This window comes from Rousettus aegyptiacus, unplaced genomic scaffold, assembly GCF_014176215.1.
Source record: "Rousettus aegyptiacus isolate mRouAeg1 unplaced genomic scaffold, mRouAeg1.p scaffold_m13_p_1, whole genome shotgun sequence".
Classification (NCBI taxonomy): domain Eukaryota; kingdom Metazoa; phylum Chordata; class Mammalia; order Chiroptera; family Pteropodidae; genus Rousettus; species Rousettus aegyptiacus.
The window spans coordinates 6,378,380-6,392,860 of NW_023416284.1; the positions used below are offsets into that span (position 1 = coordinate 6,378,380).

At 50.5% G+C, this 14,481-nt stretch overlaps 2 protein-coding genes across 3 annotated transcripts in view; one reads left to right on the forward strand and one right to left on the reverse strand.

The window, feature by feature from the left end:
* Positions 1-14,481, reverse strand: part of MTOR (mechanistic target of rapamycin kinase) — a 105,056-nt gene that overhangs the window by 45,939 nt on the left and 44,636 nt on the right. The window lies entirely within an intron of this gene.
* On the forward strand, positions 8,396-13,876 carry ANGPTL7 (angiopoietin like 7). The gene is made up of 5 exons (XM_016149394.2): positions 8,396-9,097; positions 11,446-11,546; positions 12,049-12,243; positions 13,214-13,412; positions 13,666-13,876. Exons 1-5 carry the CDS (start codon positions 8,728-8,730, stop codon positions 13,833-13,835), a joined length of 1,035 nt encoding a protein of 344 aa, XP_016004880.2. The 5' UTR covers positions 8,396-8,727; the 3' UTR covers positions 13,836-13,876.

Sequence of the window (14,481 nt, forward strand, 5' to 3'; positions counted from 1 at the left end):
ATAACCCGTCTCGTGGGCCTGGTGGGGAGCAGCACCCGTTAGGACACCAGGCCACCGGGAGAGCCGCTTCTGAGCTCACCTGGTCCGCGCTCTCCACGTTCCTACGTGCTCTGTGCCGTGGCGGTCTGCAGGGTCGCCTCTGGGAGGCGGCGTTCGCCCCCGAGGACGAACACGCTGCTCACCGGTAAGCCGGGTAAGCTGTCCGTTTTACACGCCACCTCCAGACACCTCCTGGCTGGACGCGGGGCCTGGGTGGCCTAGCACGACCCAGCGTGAGGCGCTGGGAGGCTGCACGGCCCTGGAGTGTCACAGCACACGCTTTGTGCCGGCCGGGCAACCCGGGGGCCGTCAAGGCGTGTTGTAAAAATGACGAATGGCTGTCACCTTTCCAAGGCTCTGGCTGATTTAGGGCTACTGGCAGGGGCATCACTCCCAGCATGTCAGCCAGTTAATTACTTCCAACTTTATCTTTCTTGTCAACACTGCCTGACAAATTGGCCATTATCTTTTTATTCTACAACAATGAGCGCTGCTCCTTTTCTGGTGACGCCTGGAGGTTTTCCTCCTCCTTTCCACTTCTTCATATCCAGAGCGAAATGAAGAGCTCAGAGAAACGATTAGAAAGAAGCTGTTAGGAAAAGGAACAAGAGGAGGAGAGCTGGCAGATGGAGCCCAGAGCTAACCGTCAACCACCCTGACTCAAAGGAGGGCCGGTATTTTGGGTAAAATCCTGAATTCTTGGCTTCTCAATGTCCAAGAGCTCTGACTCGGTCTATTATGTGGATGAAGTTGGGCAACCAAAATTAAACGAGCTGGCATCTAGTGACCTGGCAGCTTCAAACTCTCCACACTTAACTGTATAAGCAGATGTGTGCTGGCTTTTTTCATTATTAAGGAGTTGGTCCACATCGTAGAAATACCGATGCCCATTCTGGGATCAGGGAAAAGAAAAAAAATGTGCCTGCATTTTTGGTAGGGCAAAACTGACAGAAGAAGACCATGACACACTATAGCTGGATTCCCGAGATTCAGAGCTGGAGAGGTGTCCAAAAGAATTTGGAGAGACCAGTGGTGTCACCACTGACACCGTCCATTGTCACTGGGACAGACTGTCGGAGGTGGCCACGGGCAGAACCCGGCGCCTACTGCATTTCGTCGGTTCGTAGATGCGCTTTTTTCACACTTCAACATCTCTGAAATCACGATACAGTGCACAGTGCAAGGCTTCAGAGCGCCGTGACACAGTTTAATTGCCAGCAAGCCGTTTGTCCACCCCCCATGGTGGCACATCAAAATCAGAAGCCGCTTCTCCAACTCGCCGCGAGTGGTCCCATTACACCTCAGGCCGTTCTGAGGATGAGCCAGCGGCAGCGGAAGGGCAGAGGTTTACTGCTGAGCTACAGCGAGCTCCTCCCTTTAGGATGGTCGGGGGCTGCGATGGAACCCCGTCCCTCTGGACAGCTCTAGGAGAAACCCCAGGACTCCTCCCTTTGTACGACACACCGATGGCTGGCCAGCTGTCTGCACCGAAGAGCAGCTTTCCTTGGGGTCTGTAAGATGCGCTGGGAAGGCAGGCTATTGAACAGTGAACCTGCGGGAAGTCTTCACAGCAGCCAGAAATCAATTCACGCTCCACTGGCGACCGACAAGAGACCTGACCTCTCGGCTATGGCGGGACATAAAAGGGCATTCAAGAAAAAGAGGGGCCTGGAAAAGAAAGCTCCAATCTGCGCTTGTGCTCTGTACACAGGGGGCTTCCTTCCTCTGCCCAGCCTGCTGCTGGCAGCTTTTCTACAAGGGGTGCATATTCCTAGAGGCACGCTGGCACTTCTGAAGTCAGCATGAGCCCAGAGGTTCGGAATGTATTTTTACTGGGAAGTGAGGAGCTTTGGGCAAATCCTCGCCCCTTGGGATGGAGTGTTTTTAATTCCAGCAGAGGTGCGGGGGGGAAAAAAAACAAGACCATGTACCTTTTCTGGAAGCCAGGAAACAACTGTAAAAGCAGGACTCACACTTCCAAGCAACACAACAGTGACACTTTGGAAACACGTGATCAGGATCAAGACACAGCGTGGGCTTTGTTCCTCCACCTTGCCCCTCGCCTGCGGACCGTAAGACCCGGCCACCCTCGCCATTGACCGGCTGCTCAGGCAGGCCGGCTGGGATTGGCCGCCACCTGCAGCAACCACAGGCCCGCTTTCCCCTTAGCTTGAGTCAGGACAGCAGAGGTGCAGCCCGAAGGGACGCTCTGCAGGCCCGGGGTGGCCGAGTGTGACCTGGTCACCGCGCCCCGCACTCCGCCTTCCCCGCAGACGGTCTGGTCTCTGGTTAACGGTGATTTTCTACCATTACCATGTAATGGGCATTTGAGTCCCATACAATTTTATTATGTTCGTGGATAAATTATGGGGAATACAGCTACCCAGCGATACGGCTGTTTTTCTGAGAATGTGTTATTTTCTTTGCTCTGTCTTCAACATTAGCAGCTGTGTGTGGCCCCTCGGGCTGTGATGGTTAAACGACGCAGGGTGAAGCAATCGGACACGCCATTTACACAGGTCTCCAGAGGGAACAGGAGTGGGACCAAACCCTACCCACTGCTTGGTGGTCCTCTAGCTCATTTCATAGGTAAAGAAAGCGGGGTGAGACCCAAACTGATGGTTTCCAGGGGTACAGAGGGATTATACTGTAAGGATGCCACCTCAAGTTACTGATTAAAAGAAGAAGGTTGAAACAAATGATCTCAACTTTTCCAGTTCTCACTTTCTTTGAGTATCTAACGATGCTCCATAGAAGAAAAAAGGACTTGAAGCAGGAGAGAATGCGATGCCCTACAATGAAGAACTTACATGATAAAATACTGGCACTGCCCATGGGGAGAGACTCTAAGTCTCCACAACGTGTTTATTTAGGGGAAGAGAACCTTCTCTTGGGAATTCATGCTTTAATTTGACAAGTTCAAATTAAATATCTCTTTTGTCTTCAGCTCTGTGCTAAGTGCTAGATATTACAACTACTTTGGTAAACAAGGCCAACAAGGTCTTTGCTTTCAGAGCTCATAGGTCAGTGAAACAGATGTACGAGAAGCAAACTGAAATAAATGCTGTGGAGGGAAGTACCACGAAGAAAACAGTAACGTGGGGGGGGGGGGCAGGCGAGGCTTTTCTGATGAGATGACAACCTCATACCTAAATAATAAGACTTAGTATTTGCTGGACATGGTCTATGTGTCAGACATTAAGTATTTTATGAGTGCTGCCTATTTTTAAAGAAACTTTCTAGTTGACGTATAATACACACATACACAGGAAAGCATACAGAGTGTCTAGCTTGAAAAATTATCAGGAAGTGAAGAGAACGTCCATGTTGTAACTACCACCCAGGCTGAGAAACGGAACACAACGCACTGCCAGCAACCCAGAAGCCCGGCTCCCTTCCTCACCCCCGAGGCAGGGACTCACTGACTTCTGACACAACCGGTTAGTTTCGCCAGGCTCTGAACTTAATACAAACCCTCGACATGATGCATGTGAGATACAGCCATGCTGTGTGGCATGCCACGGCAGTTGCCTCTTTCTACTGTTGAATAACATTCCACTGTATAAACATACCACAACGTATAAGTCTGACTGCTGATGGACAGACACTTAGGTCATTTTTAGTATTTGGCTACCGCGTGTGGTGTGACTGCGCACATTCGTGAATGTGTCTTTGATGCACGTGCACCCACATTTCTGTTGGGAATACACCTAGAAGGAGAACTGCCGGGGTACAGGGTATGTTCAGCTTTAGCAGGTACTGACGAGTTGCTCTCCAAAGTGGTTTCACTAACTTGTTTCCACCGGAAGTGAATGAAAATCCCATTTGCTCTGTGTCTTCATCAACACTTGGTATTTGTGTGTGGTGTTCTCTATTTCAGCCGTTTTGGTTGATATGTCGCGGCATTATATAGTTTTAATCTGAATTTCTATAATGACGAAGGAGGTTGGCCACCTTTTCGCATGTTTATTGGCCTTCCGGGTACCCTCTTTAGTGAAATAAGTTCCAGTTCACATCTCCTGCCAATCTCTTAACTGGCCAGCCACCTTTAAAAAATTGTTTGATAAGAGTCTTATATATGTTCTGAACACAGCACACACAGACGTATATATTGGTGATACCTTTTTGCCTTTTCACTCTCTTCATGGTGTCTTCTAATACACAGAAATGACTACTTTTACTGCATACTTTCCTTTATGGTTAATGTTTTTTCTATCCTATTTAAGAAATCTTTGCTTATCCGAAGATAAAAATCTCCATGTTATCTTCTAGAAGTTTTGCCTTTCGCATTTGGGTTTTAAATCTCCTCTGGACTTAACCCCATTTCCCCCCCCCATAAGGCTATCTAGCTGACCCAGCAGAACTTCATGAAAAGACTGTCATTCCCTCACTATTCTGTGACAGACACTGCCACAGGTCAAGCATTCACATATGCGTGGGTCTGTTTCTGGATGTTTAGTTCTGTTCCATTTATCCATTTGTCTGCCCTTGTACCAATACTATACTGTCCTAATTAGTTATTGTAGCTGTATGATAAATCTTGATTTCTAGTAGTGTGATCCCTCCAAACTTATTTTTCTTATTTGAAAATGCCTTAGCTGTTTTTAATCCTTTGCTTTATTTAACTTAACACTCACAAAAAAATCCTGTGAGATGAAGTAGTTATGGTTTTTATCTCCATTTCACAGATTGGTAAACTCGGAGAAGTAATTTAATGTGCCCAGGGTCATATAACCACCAAGTGATGGGCAGGGATTAGAACCCAGATTTGATTCCAGCCCCAAGTATTTGAAGTCTTTAATCCTCAAGCCAGATGACACTTTTAGGGCTTTTAATAGGAATGTATCACAACTTTAAGAATTTCTAATTTTCTAAGCCACCTATTTCCAGTTAAAAATCTTGTCTGGAAGCTACAAAAAGCCACTTTCCTGATAAGACTCTGGGAAAAAAAAGCAACAAGAAGTAGGAGCTTCTTGGACCGCTTCCACGGACTGTTTCCAGAACAATCGCGGTCCTCACATGGACTCGCACGGCCCCCTGGGCCTGGCTCCCCGCCCTCTCCAGCCTTCCCTGCCCCGACTCCTCTACCTTCGTGACTGAAACCACACTCGGCCACTTACTCGCTCCTAGTGAGCAAAGGTCCTTCACGCCTTTGTGCACAGTGCCCTCTCCCACTCCTGGCTACTTCCTCCTTTTTCCTTAAAACCTGGGTACCACTTCCCTTGGGAGGCCTTCCAGAACCTCATCTAGGTCGGGCACTCCTTCTCCCCTGAGTCCCCTATCCTAGCATGTCACGATGTCCTAGAGCTTGGCTGTCTGCCTCTCCAACCAGACTATGAGCCACTAGAGGCTGGGGTGGCACTGTCACTGTGTCCTTTGACTTGCATGGTGACTAACAGACCAGAAGTCAGCTACAAAGTCTCGAGAGAGATGTGACAGAGACCTTTTTTGCTAGGTGTTATATTTAAATGATAGACTATGAGAGGAGGCCTGAGAAATGATTTCTAAGACACCCAAGACACACTCTTGGGTAGAAGTGGCACATTAGAAGGCTCAGTGAAGAGGTGGAAACAGTTTCCATGACGGACCTGGGCTTTCCGCAAGGTAGAAACTGGACTGAATGGTAGAAGGGTCAGGTATCGAATGGCTACACATAGTGAGGCAAGCTGCGGCTCATTAAAAGTCTTCAGAAGAAGTAAAATACTCCCATGAAGTGCACAAACCAACAAGACAGGTTCTTCTAAGATGTACCCATTCGACAAACTGGGAGTTTGGTTCCAAAGGCAGCTGTTTCTCTCCCTCACCAATTTTGAAAGCAACGGTTAAAGAGTAGGCAGGGGCAGGAATACACTAGGAAAGGCGAACTCTCTCCAACAGGGCCATTTTCAAGAAAATGAGGCATCACACTTCCATTTGGAGAGAGAGAGAGAGAGAGACCTCCTCCAGCTCTTCTTAGCTCTGTGGTCCCCAACTGCTCGAATGCTGCCAGCCCTTGGTGCCAGACCGAGGCCTGCGGCTCACACCGTGAGGTCTTTGAGAACCTCCAGGCTCGGCGAAAGCTCACGGGCTTTCCCATGAAGAATGCAAGCTTTGTTTTCCAAAACATCTTTCACAGGAGCACTAAGCTGCCCCTCTTTCGCCACCAGCAAAATGGAGAAAAGCAAAAACTCTTAAGATAGCCACCCCAGGTCTCCTGCATTTGTCAGTTACCTCCCAGTTTTACGGTCCCTTTGTTGACTGAAGGAGAGAAAAGGGAATGAAAGCCTCTCAGAAAAGAAAACTGCTCTCGGACCCCACATTCTTCTACCCACTTCGCTGGACTCAAAACGAGGGCTTACTTTCCCTTCTTTTAGCAACTAAGAATGAAGGACCTCAAAGGGTTGTGGATATTTAGGAGGATAATCTCCTGGCACGGGAAATACTCTTAATTAGCTATTGCATTCAAAATTTTGGGGGGCTTTACTGACATTTGGGCTGCTTAGGCAATTTAAGAAAATCTTCACCTAAGAAAACTTGTCTCCAATTTATGCCTTATGTTAGAAATAAGTTTCCCGAAAATAAATGTCAGACGATAACCGCTCATGTTAAAAGCTAGATGTTTGTGGTCCACACTCATAAGCCTTGTCCTACCTTTCCTAGAAAGGATTGCTGTATGGCTTGTAAATACGATTAATTCATTTTCTGCCCAGATAGGAAAATCTATTCATACCATTTTCCTGTTTCGGCGGGAGACGCGGCTACTGGGAAGAACAAACAGAAATCTGGCCGGGGATCCAGAAAGCTCCCCTGTTCCGTGATGCTTTCTCTACCGCGTTGCCCACAGGAGGGGAGACAGCAGGGTCACGTGTGATGGTACATGTGACTGTCCGGCGCAGGGGTTAAGCTCGGTGTCATCTGATGGCTAGGAGATTATCTTGAAGCTCCTCATGGAGTTTGGCTGACCCTGTCGGATGCTACAGTTGGGGCCAGGTTCGTGCTAGAGAAATGAACTCCACGGAGCTGAGACTGCAGCGCCCAGCTGAGCTAGATATTTGCAAAAAGAAAGCTGGGACCGGCTTGACAGTGCCAACTTTAAACAGAAGCTTCTGAGCAGAATGACACGTTGCTACAGGGTGCCAGCAACGTCCTCACCCCTTAGCCGGCAAAGGAGCCGAGGTGAGAAAAAAATCCACCTGATCCACTGCTGCTTTTTCATTTAGAGGGAAAAAAAAATTGGGAACCCCAGCTGCCTGAGCAGAAATGGCTTTCTGGGAGGCTAGAGGCCCCGACTGGGAAAGGGCTGGTGGCAGGGAAGGAGCTGTCAGGTGTCAGGCTCACGTGCGAAGGGCCCACACAGGAAAGCATGAGCACCAGAGCTGCCTCAGCAGCTCCAGGACACGGACGGCCCAAGAGCAGGTTCTAAGACAGGGTCACTGTGTAAGGACAGAGGGACCTTTGTACACGTTCTTAGTGAAAAGCTCATTTTAAGGATTTAAAGTTGCTGAAATCCCAGGTGTTTTCCATTTGTTTTCAGAGAAGGAGTGTCCTTCAAATACAGTACACGAGAGATTACAATAGCCCTGTTTTCAGGGATATATAGAGAGAATAATTTCAGATTTATAAACCATATTGCTTAGAAAGAGGGACATGAGATTCTGGGTATGGATTTATTAGGCGATGGGAATTCTTTTCTCTGATTTAATATATTTTCCAAGTTTTGAACCATGGGCCAAGGATGGCCCTGTTCTGTTCTGCCTGATGCCCAATGGAACTGTGGGTGACCAACCCAGAACCATGGCTATCACGCCTGAGTTTTCATCCCTGCCGTTACCGCTAGCACCCCCTTGTCAAATGGCACGTGTGAGAAGCCAATACTGGCCCATTCGTTGTCGAAGGAGAAATTATGTAAAAGGAAAGACAAATGAGCAAATCCTGAGGATACAAACTACAAAGTGTCAAATGAAGGTTTTGCAAAACACTGAACGATGATCAGAGAAAGGAATAACCAGCCTTGGTAAAAGCACATTAAGTAGGATGCCAAAATATACCAGAGCCTCCTATAAACGGCATGGATTACATTCACAGGCCTCCCTGGGTGAGTGGAGAGGCTTATTCCCTACTCTCTCTGCCTACCTTACGCTCACCCCATGGTTATATAACATTTAGAATGGAATCTGGAAATTCTTCTGACCCTGCCCTGCTTGCTGATAGAGCTGAGCCAGTGGCTGGCAGGGGCATAATCTAATAGGCGAAACTGGAAACACAAATTCCCAGTCCTCTTGTGTCAGCCCAGAGACTGTGCAGGCAAGGAAAGGAAGACTCGCCCAGTCTCCCTCCTCCCTTCTCTGGCCTGAGTTTACACTGACTTCACCCAACAGGCACCTGACCCTCCCGGATGAGCTGGGAGGGGCTAAAGCGCCATGCACATGGGGTGGAGGTGCAGGCAGCAAACCATATTTAAGATGCTGACTTGGTAGAGCATTCGGGCTTGGGGAGGAGAGCTATAAGACACCCGACGAAGCTGCACTTTCAGAAACTCATGCTTTGAGGAAGGCCAAAGGGGAGCAAGGAGAGAAAGCACAAGCGAGCGGTGAGCCCATCGGGGGCGGGAGGGCGAGGCTGTAACTGTCGCAGCTTTGCAGACCTCGGCTGGGCACATCCGGAGGCCCCCCTCCGAGGAAGAGCCTTCCCCACCCAGGCTCAAGAAAGATGCCGACGAAGACTCTCTCAGCTGTGATCTGGCTCTGCATTTTCATTTTGGCCTTCGTCAGCCACCCAGTGTGGCCACAGAAGCCCCCTAAGCGCAAGACACCTGCGCAGCTCAAAGCAGCTGCCTGCTGTGAGGAGGTGAAGGAGCTCAAGGCCCAAATTGCCAACCTAAGCAGCCTGCTGGGCGAACTGAGCAGGAAGCAGGAGAAGGACTGGGTCAGCGTGGTCATGCAGGTGATGGAACTGGAGAGCAGCGCCAAGCGCATGGAGTCGCGGCTGACGGACGCCGAGAGCAAGTACTCCGAAATGAACAACCAGATCGACATCATGCAGCTGCAGGCAGCGCAGACCGTCACACAGACCTCGACAGGTAAGGAGGACACGTCCTCAGTTATTCGCCGCCCTGCTCTCAAACAGTCGAGTGTAGCGCTGCTGCTAGGCAACCTGGTGATCAGAGCGACCACTGGGCGTGCCTCGGGGGTCTACTCGCTTGGGTACGTGCCGCCGGCTCTATTTTCTCTTTGGTAAAGGCTCACGGAGAACTTCTGATTTCTGATGCTCTGTAAATTTACCCAGTATCTTCGCAGGGCTCCTTTATTCACACAATGTTTCAGCACACTGAAGGTATGAATTACCATCCTGGAGCACAGAGAGATTATGCGGTTTGCCCAAAACCACAGAGCAAGTCTTAGAAGCAGGGTTCAGGTCTTCCTGATTGGTCCCCGTCCTTACCCAGAGGTGACCGGCTGTACCCTCAGTCCCCAGGAGGCAGGAAGAACACTAACACCATAACATCTGTTGCTTTGGAAGCAAAGTTTTGCCAAAAGCGGTTCTCTTGTGTCTCTTAACATTTAGTGGAGGGGGCGTAACTGGTATTTTGTATCCTCTCTCTGCAAACCTCTTCTCACTGGCTCAGAATGAAGTGAACAGACATTGCCTAAGTCACCTGAAGAATTTGTCTGCGTTTAGGAAGGACGGCCTCCTCAAGGTTCCTCAATTCTGATATTTCTATTTTTCCTCATGATCCCAAATAAAATTCTCCATAAGAAAATGTAATGCTGAAACTTGGATTTTTAGGAGGCCAAAAATAAGACACATTTAATGTTTTCTCTTGCAAAATAACTTTTAGTTTCTGGTTAGCTTGGCTCACGTGGCCCAAGGTGAATTTATTGTTTAGAGAAAAGTAAGTTTTACAAAGTTATCAGGAAATTATTAACCGTAAGGAGCAAATCCTACAGATTATGTCATTTCCTGCTGATCTAAAAACTTTTTGGTCACACTATAAACCAAGTCAAGGACAAAGAACAGAGTAATTCACTGGTTACCAGTCCAAATGAAGAAAAAAGTTTTAACCTGAAATTAAGCTTAAAAATTAGATTTTCTTATATTTAAAGATAAGATTACAAATCTATCTAAAATGATGCGTGTAAATCACTTTCTAAGCATGCACTTCACTTCCTGGCCCTCAGTTTGGGACTAGAGAGGTACTCTCAGGCCATTTTCCACACAAGCGAGTCCGGATTCGGTCTATGGGATGAAACCAGGCATGCGGAAGACCAGGCCAGGCAGAGAAACCCGAGGGGGCCACTTCCTGCTCCTCCAAATGGGATTTTCTCACCTCCAGCAGGGAGGTTCGCACACAGCTCTCCCGCCAGGCCTCCTCCCTCCTTTCCCAGGACATCATTCCTTATTTCTCTTCTCTGTTACCAGGTGCTGGGCACCTCTACGCCCTGTGAGCAGGTCACCCCTCACAGAAAGCAGTAAGTTGATGGTTTTGTCAGTAATAGGAAGTGAAGAACTCTGATGGCAAAGACGAGCCTTGCCCCTTCCCAACGTGCTCTGCCTCGGACAACTCCCCTCGGCGGGTCACAGGGCCAGTGTAATGGTCACAAGGAAAGACTCCCCAGACACGGGGGGCAGGAAGCGCCTCTGGACAGCCAGAGCCCCAGCTCTCTGAATCCTATCAGGAAAGGCTGCCCTTTCCACCACGTCTTCAATATTCAGAACAAGGAGACAAAATCTGACATAAAGCAGCAGCCCCGAGGCAGCCAGGGAAACATGTCAATCAACCCCAGGGTGAAAACCAGCCTGTCCAATGCTCTCATTTCCTTGCATTAATCACTGTGCCAGGGAAAAGCCTCTGAAGGCCCCTCGTAGTGCATTTTCATTTGTCTAGCAGTGTTAGATTAAGGGGGGTGGGGGGAGGAGGAGATAAGATTAGAAATCTCTCTTAATTAGGGCCCTAGTAGTCATTACCTCTGAAAAACAAAACCAGCAACCAACCAAACAAATGACAACAAAACCAGACCTTATGAGATACTCATGACTTATCTGGTGATAGAGGCAGGCTGTCTCAGAAGCTGAGTCTGCTAGAGCATCTGTTATGGGGCTCTCACATACTGTAATATTTTCAGACTTCACAGCCTAGAACTACGGCAGGATAATTTATTTCAGAATAAACCTGAAACCACCTGTTTCATATTCTCCAGGTGAAGGGCTTCTGCATCGTCAGTGAAGAAGCCACAACGTACCCCCTTTTGGCCTTGTACTGCCCACCTTCCCCGCATCCAGACACTGCCTAGAAACGAACACTCATGTGGATTTTGCGGTGGAGATGGAGTCACAGTGCTTAAACTTTCAATTTCGACGCAGCGGGCAGGCCTCCCTGCCGGGGAGCCCGGTGCAGACGCTCACTGCTGTGGCCTGTCCCTTTTGCAGATGCCAGCTATGACTGCTCGTCCCTCTACCAGAAGAACTACCGCATCTCTGGCGTGTACAAGCTTCCTCCTGATGACTTCCTGGGCAGCCCTGAACTGGAGGTGAGGTTATCACCACCCCCTGCCCATGTTCTACCATCCGTCCTCCATGCCTTCAGAAAACTGGGCACAACTCTGACAAAAGGACTAGTCAGAGCCTAATGGAAGGGAAAGTCAAGATGAAGAAAACGGTGCACCAAATGCCAGGGAGCTGTCCAAACATTCAATTTGTGGGGGAGAAAAAAAAATCCAGGCTCTGTTTTGCCCTTTCAAGTAATTATCAACCAAACACCAACCTTCTAACACAGGTTAGGAAATTCTAGAGCCACCACCTAACTAGCTGAAATCTCTTGCCACGACCTAGAGCAGCTACTCTTTGAGGGAGGAGGCTGATGGGCGCCTCCTCACCCCCACACTGGGGCAGAAGCGTGCGCAGTGAGCCTGTGGGAACGTGGAAGCGCGCACGCCCACTGGCTCTGCAGGACAGGGAGACAGGCTGGGAGGTCCACCCCCACGCTCCTGCTCCTGCCCCCGCGGGTCCCTGACCAGAGCACCTCTGCCCCAGGTGTTCTGTGACATGGAGACGGCAGGAGGCGGCTGGACCATCATTCAGAGACGAAAGAGTGGCCTCGTCTCCTTCCACCGGGACTGGAAGCAGTACAGGCAGGGCTTCGGCAGCATCCGCGGGGACTTCTGGCTGGGCAACGAACACATCCACCGGCTCTCCAGACGGCCGACCCGGCTACGTGTGGAGATGGAGGTGAGCGCAAGCCTCGGGCCAGCACGTGTGACCGTGCATGACTCTGGGGGTGCCATTCCTAGTATCACTCACTTCAGGATTACGTATTATGAGTTTTCCTTCGGGTTGCAGTAAGGTTGAGGAAAAACAGGCTCTTTGCTATTTTTCAGAAAAGTGAGGCCGCAGTTACACAAGAAGAGGCCAGGCTCAGGCCAGAGCAAAGTAATCTGACACGAGGTCCCCTAGGTGCAAACCTTGCCAACACTTTGGTGACCCTCGTCAAAGGCCTTGAGGCATCACTAAATTACTCTTGTGACATCTTGAAGTAGAATACTGCAAAAACACTCCTTAGGGACAGGGAAGTGAAAGGACAGAGAAAGAGAGTAATCGAGGCAGTTTGGTGACGCAGAAGGAAAGTCCGGCCTAGGACCCTCGCTTTCTGATTCCCAGGTTTAGAAATAAACAAGTGAAAGCCTTACTAGATTCCCAGCAGAAAGCAGTATGGCTGCCGGCTGGAGAGGGAGAGGCGTGGGGGATGGGGGCATGGTGGGCTGGGGGCATGGTGGGATGGGGGATGGGGAGTGGCATGATGGGGAGTGGCATGATGGGGCATGGCAGGCTGCGGGATGGTGAGATGGGGCATGGCGCGATGGGGGCATGGTGGGATGGGGGCTGGAGCATGGCGGGCTGGAGGCATGGCGGGATGGGGGCATGGCGGGATGGGGGCATGGCGGGATGGGGGCTGGGGCATGGCGGGCTGGGGCATGGCGGGCTGGGGCATGGCGGGCTGGGGGCATGGCGGGCTGGGGCATGGTGGGCTGGGGCATAGCGCAATGAGGCATGGCATGATGGGGGCATGGTGAGATGGGGGATGGCGGGCTGGGGGATAGGGATGGGGGCTGGGGGAATGGCGGGCTCGGGGACGGGGGATGGGGGCTGGGGGCATGGTGCCCGGCTGCCGTTCTCTCAGGCTCCGCCCCCTCCCTCGCAGGACTGGGAGGGCGACCTGCGCTACGCCGAGTACAGCCACTTTGTTCTGGGCAACGAACTGAACAGCTATCGCCTCTTCCTGGGGAACTACAGCGGCAACGTGGGGAACGACGCCCTTGTCTATCATAACAACACAGCCTTCAGCACCAAGGACAAGGACAACGACAACTGCTTAGACAAGTGCGCGCAGCTCCGCAAAGGTGAGATTTGGGGGTGGGGGAAGTTCGGGTACCAGCCCACAGCCCACAATCCCACCTGAGCAGAAGGTGGGACTTACAACTGCACGGCTGGTGTTCAAGCTTTGGTATCTCTTTTCTACATCAGCTCTAATTGCTTAGCTGCGTTTCAGAAAACAAGTTCACAAATCCCTGTGGTCTGGTCTGCCGGCCATTTCCTGGGGGGGGGGGCGGGGGACACACCGCCTCACCAGCACGGGTCCGTTTCTCGTGCCAGGTGGGTACTGGTACAACTGCTGCACAGACTCCAATCTCAACGGAGTCTTCTACCGCCACGGCGAGCACAACCGGCACCTGGACGGCATCACCTGGTATGGCTGGCATGGCTCCACCTACTCCCTGAAACGGGTGGAGATGAAAATCCGCCCGGAAGACTTCCAGCCCTAAAAGGAGGCCTGCTGCGCGCGGGGCTGGTGAACCAGAGACCGTCGGAGGTGGGGCGAGGGCGGCGGAGGAGGGCGAGGGCGGCTGGAGGGCATGTTCGGAAAAGGGCCTGTGAGCTCCGGGGAGAGGGGAGGTCTCTGAGGGACACAATGCAATCGTGTGTAGCGAGGACGGGACGGGAAACGGGCTGACACACACTTCTCAGGGGGCTGGCCTGAGTCAGCTCTACCTGCTGGGATCCCTGAAACAGCACCAGCTTCCTTTCCATAGGATTTTTCTATGAAAGAAAAATAGCTGTGAGATCACATTATCGATTTTTTGTAAGGCCTAAGGTTACATGAGGGCAGAAAACAAGTCCCTTTGCTAAAGAACCATTTATTCTGATTCTGAGGAAGAGGCACTGCGCATGGGAGAAAGGAGTTAAAGATGAGGAGTTTCTGCTTTTAAATTCAATGAGACTACCTTCAGTCTACGCATTTTTTATTTTAAAGACAAGAACCATTCTGCTGGAGGTGAGCTGACGCAAGGGAGCCTTGACCGGAGGGCACTGGGCCTTGCGATCGGCCCGAGCCTCTCCCCTGCTCGGCTTCAATCAGGACACAGCACCGAAAGCAGGCAGTGGGTCTAGCAGCGGCCAGGGGCTCCAACG

Excerpts from the sequence above, each read along its gene's own strand:
- ANGPTL7 (XM_016149394.2), top strand. The coding sequence starts at position 8,728 with ATGCCGACGAAGACTCTCTCAGCTGTGATCTGGCTCTGCATTTTCATT. Across the intron at positions 11,547-12,048 it reads TGGGCAGCCCTGAACTGGAG|GTGTTCTGTGACATGGAGAC; the intron begins GTGAGGTTATCA and ends CCTCTGCCCCAG. Across the intron at positions 12,244-13,213 it reads GGCTACGTGTGGAGATGGAG|GACTGGGAGGGCGACCTGCG; the intron begins GTGAGCGCAAGC and ends CCTCCCTCGCAG.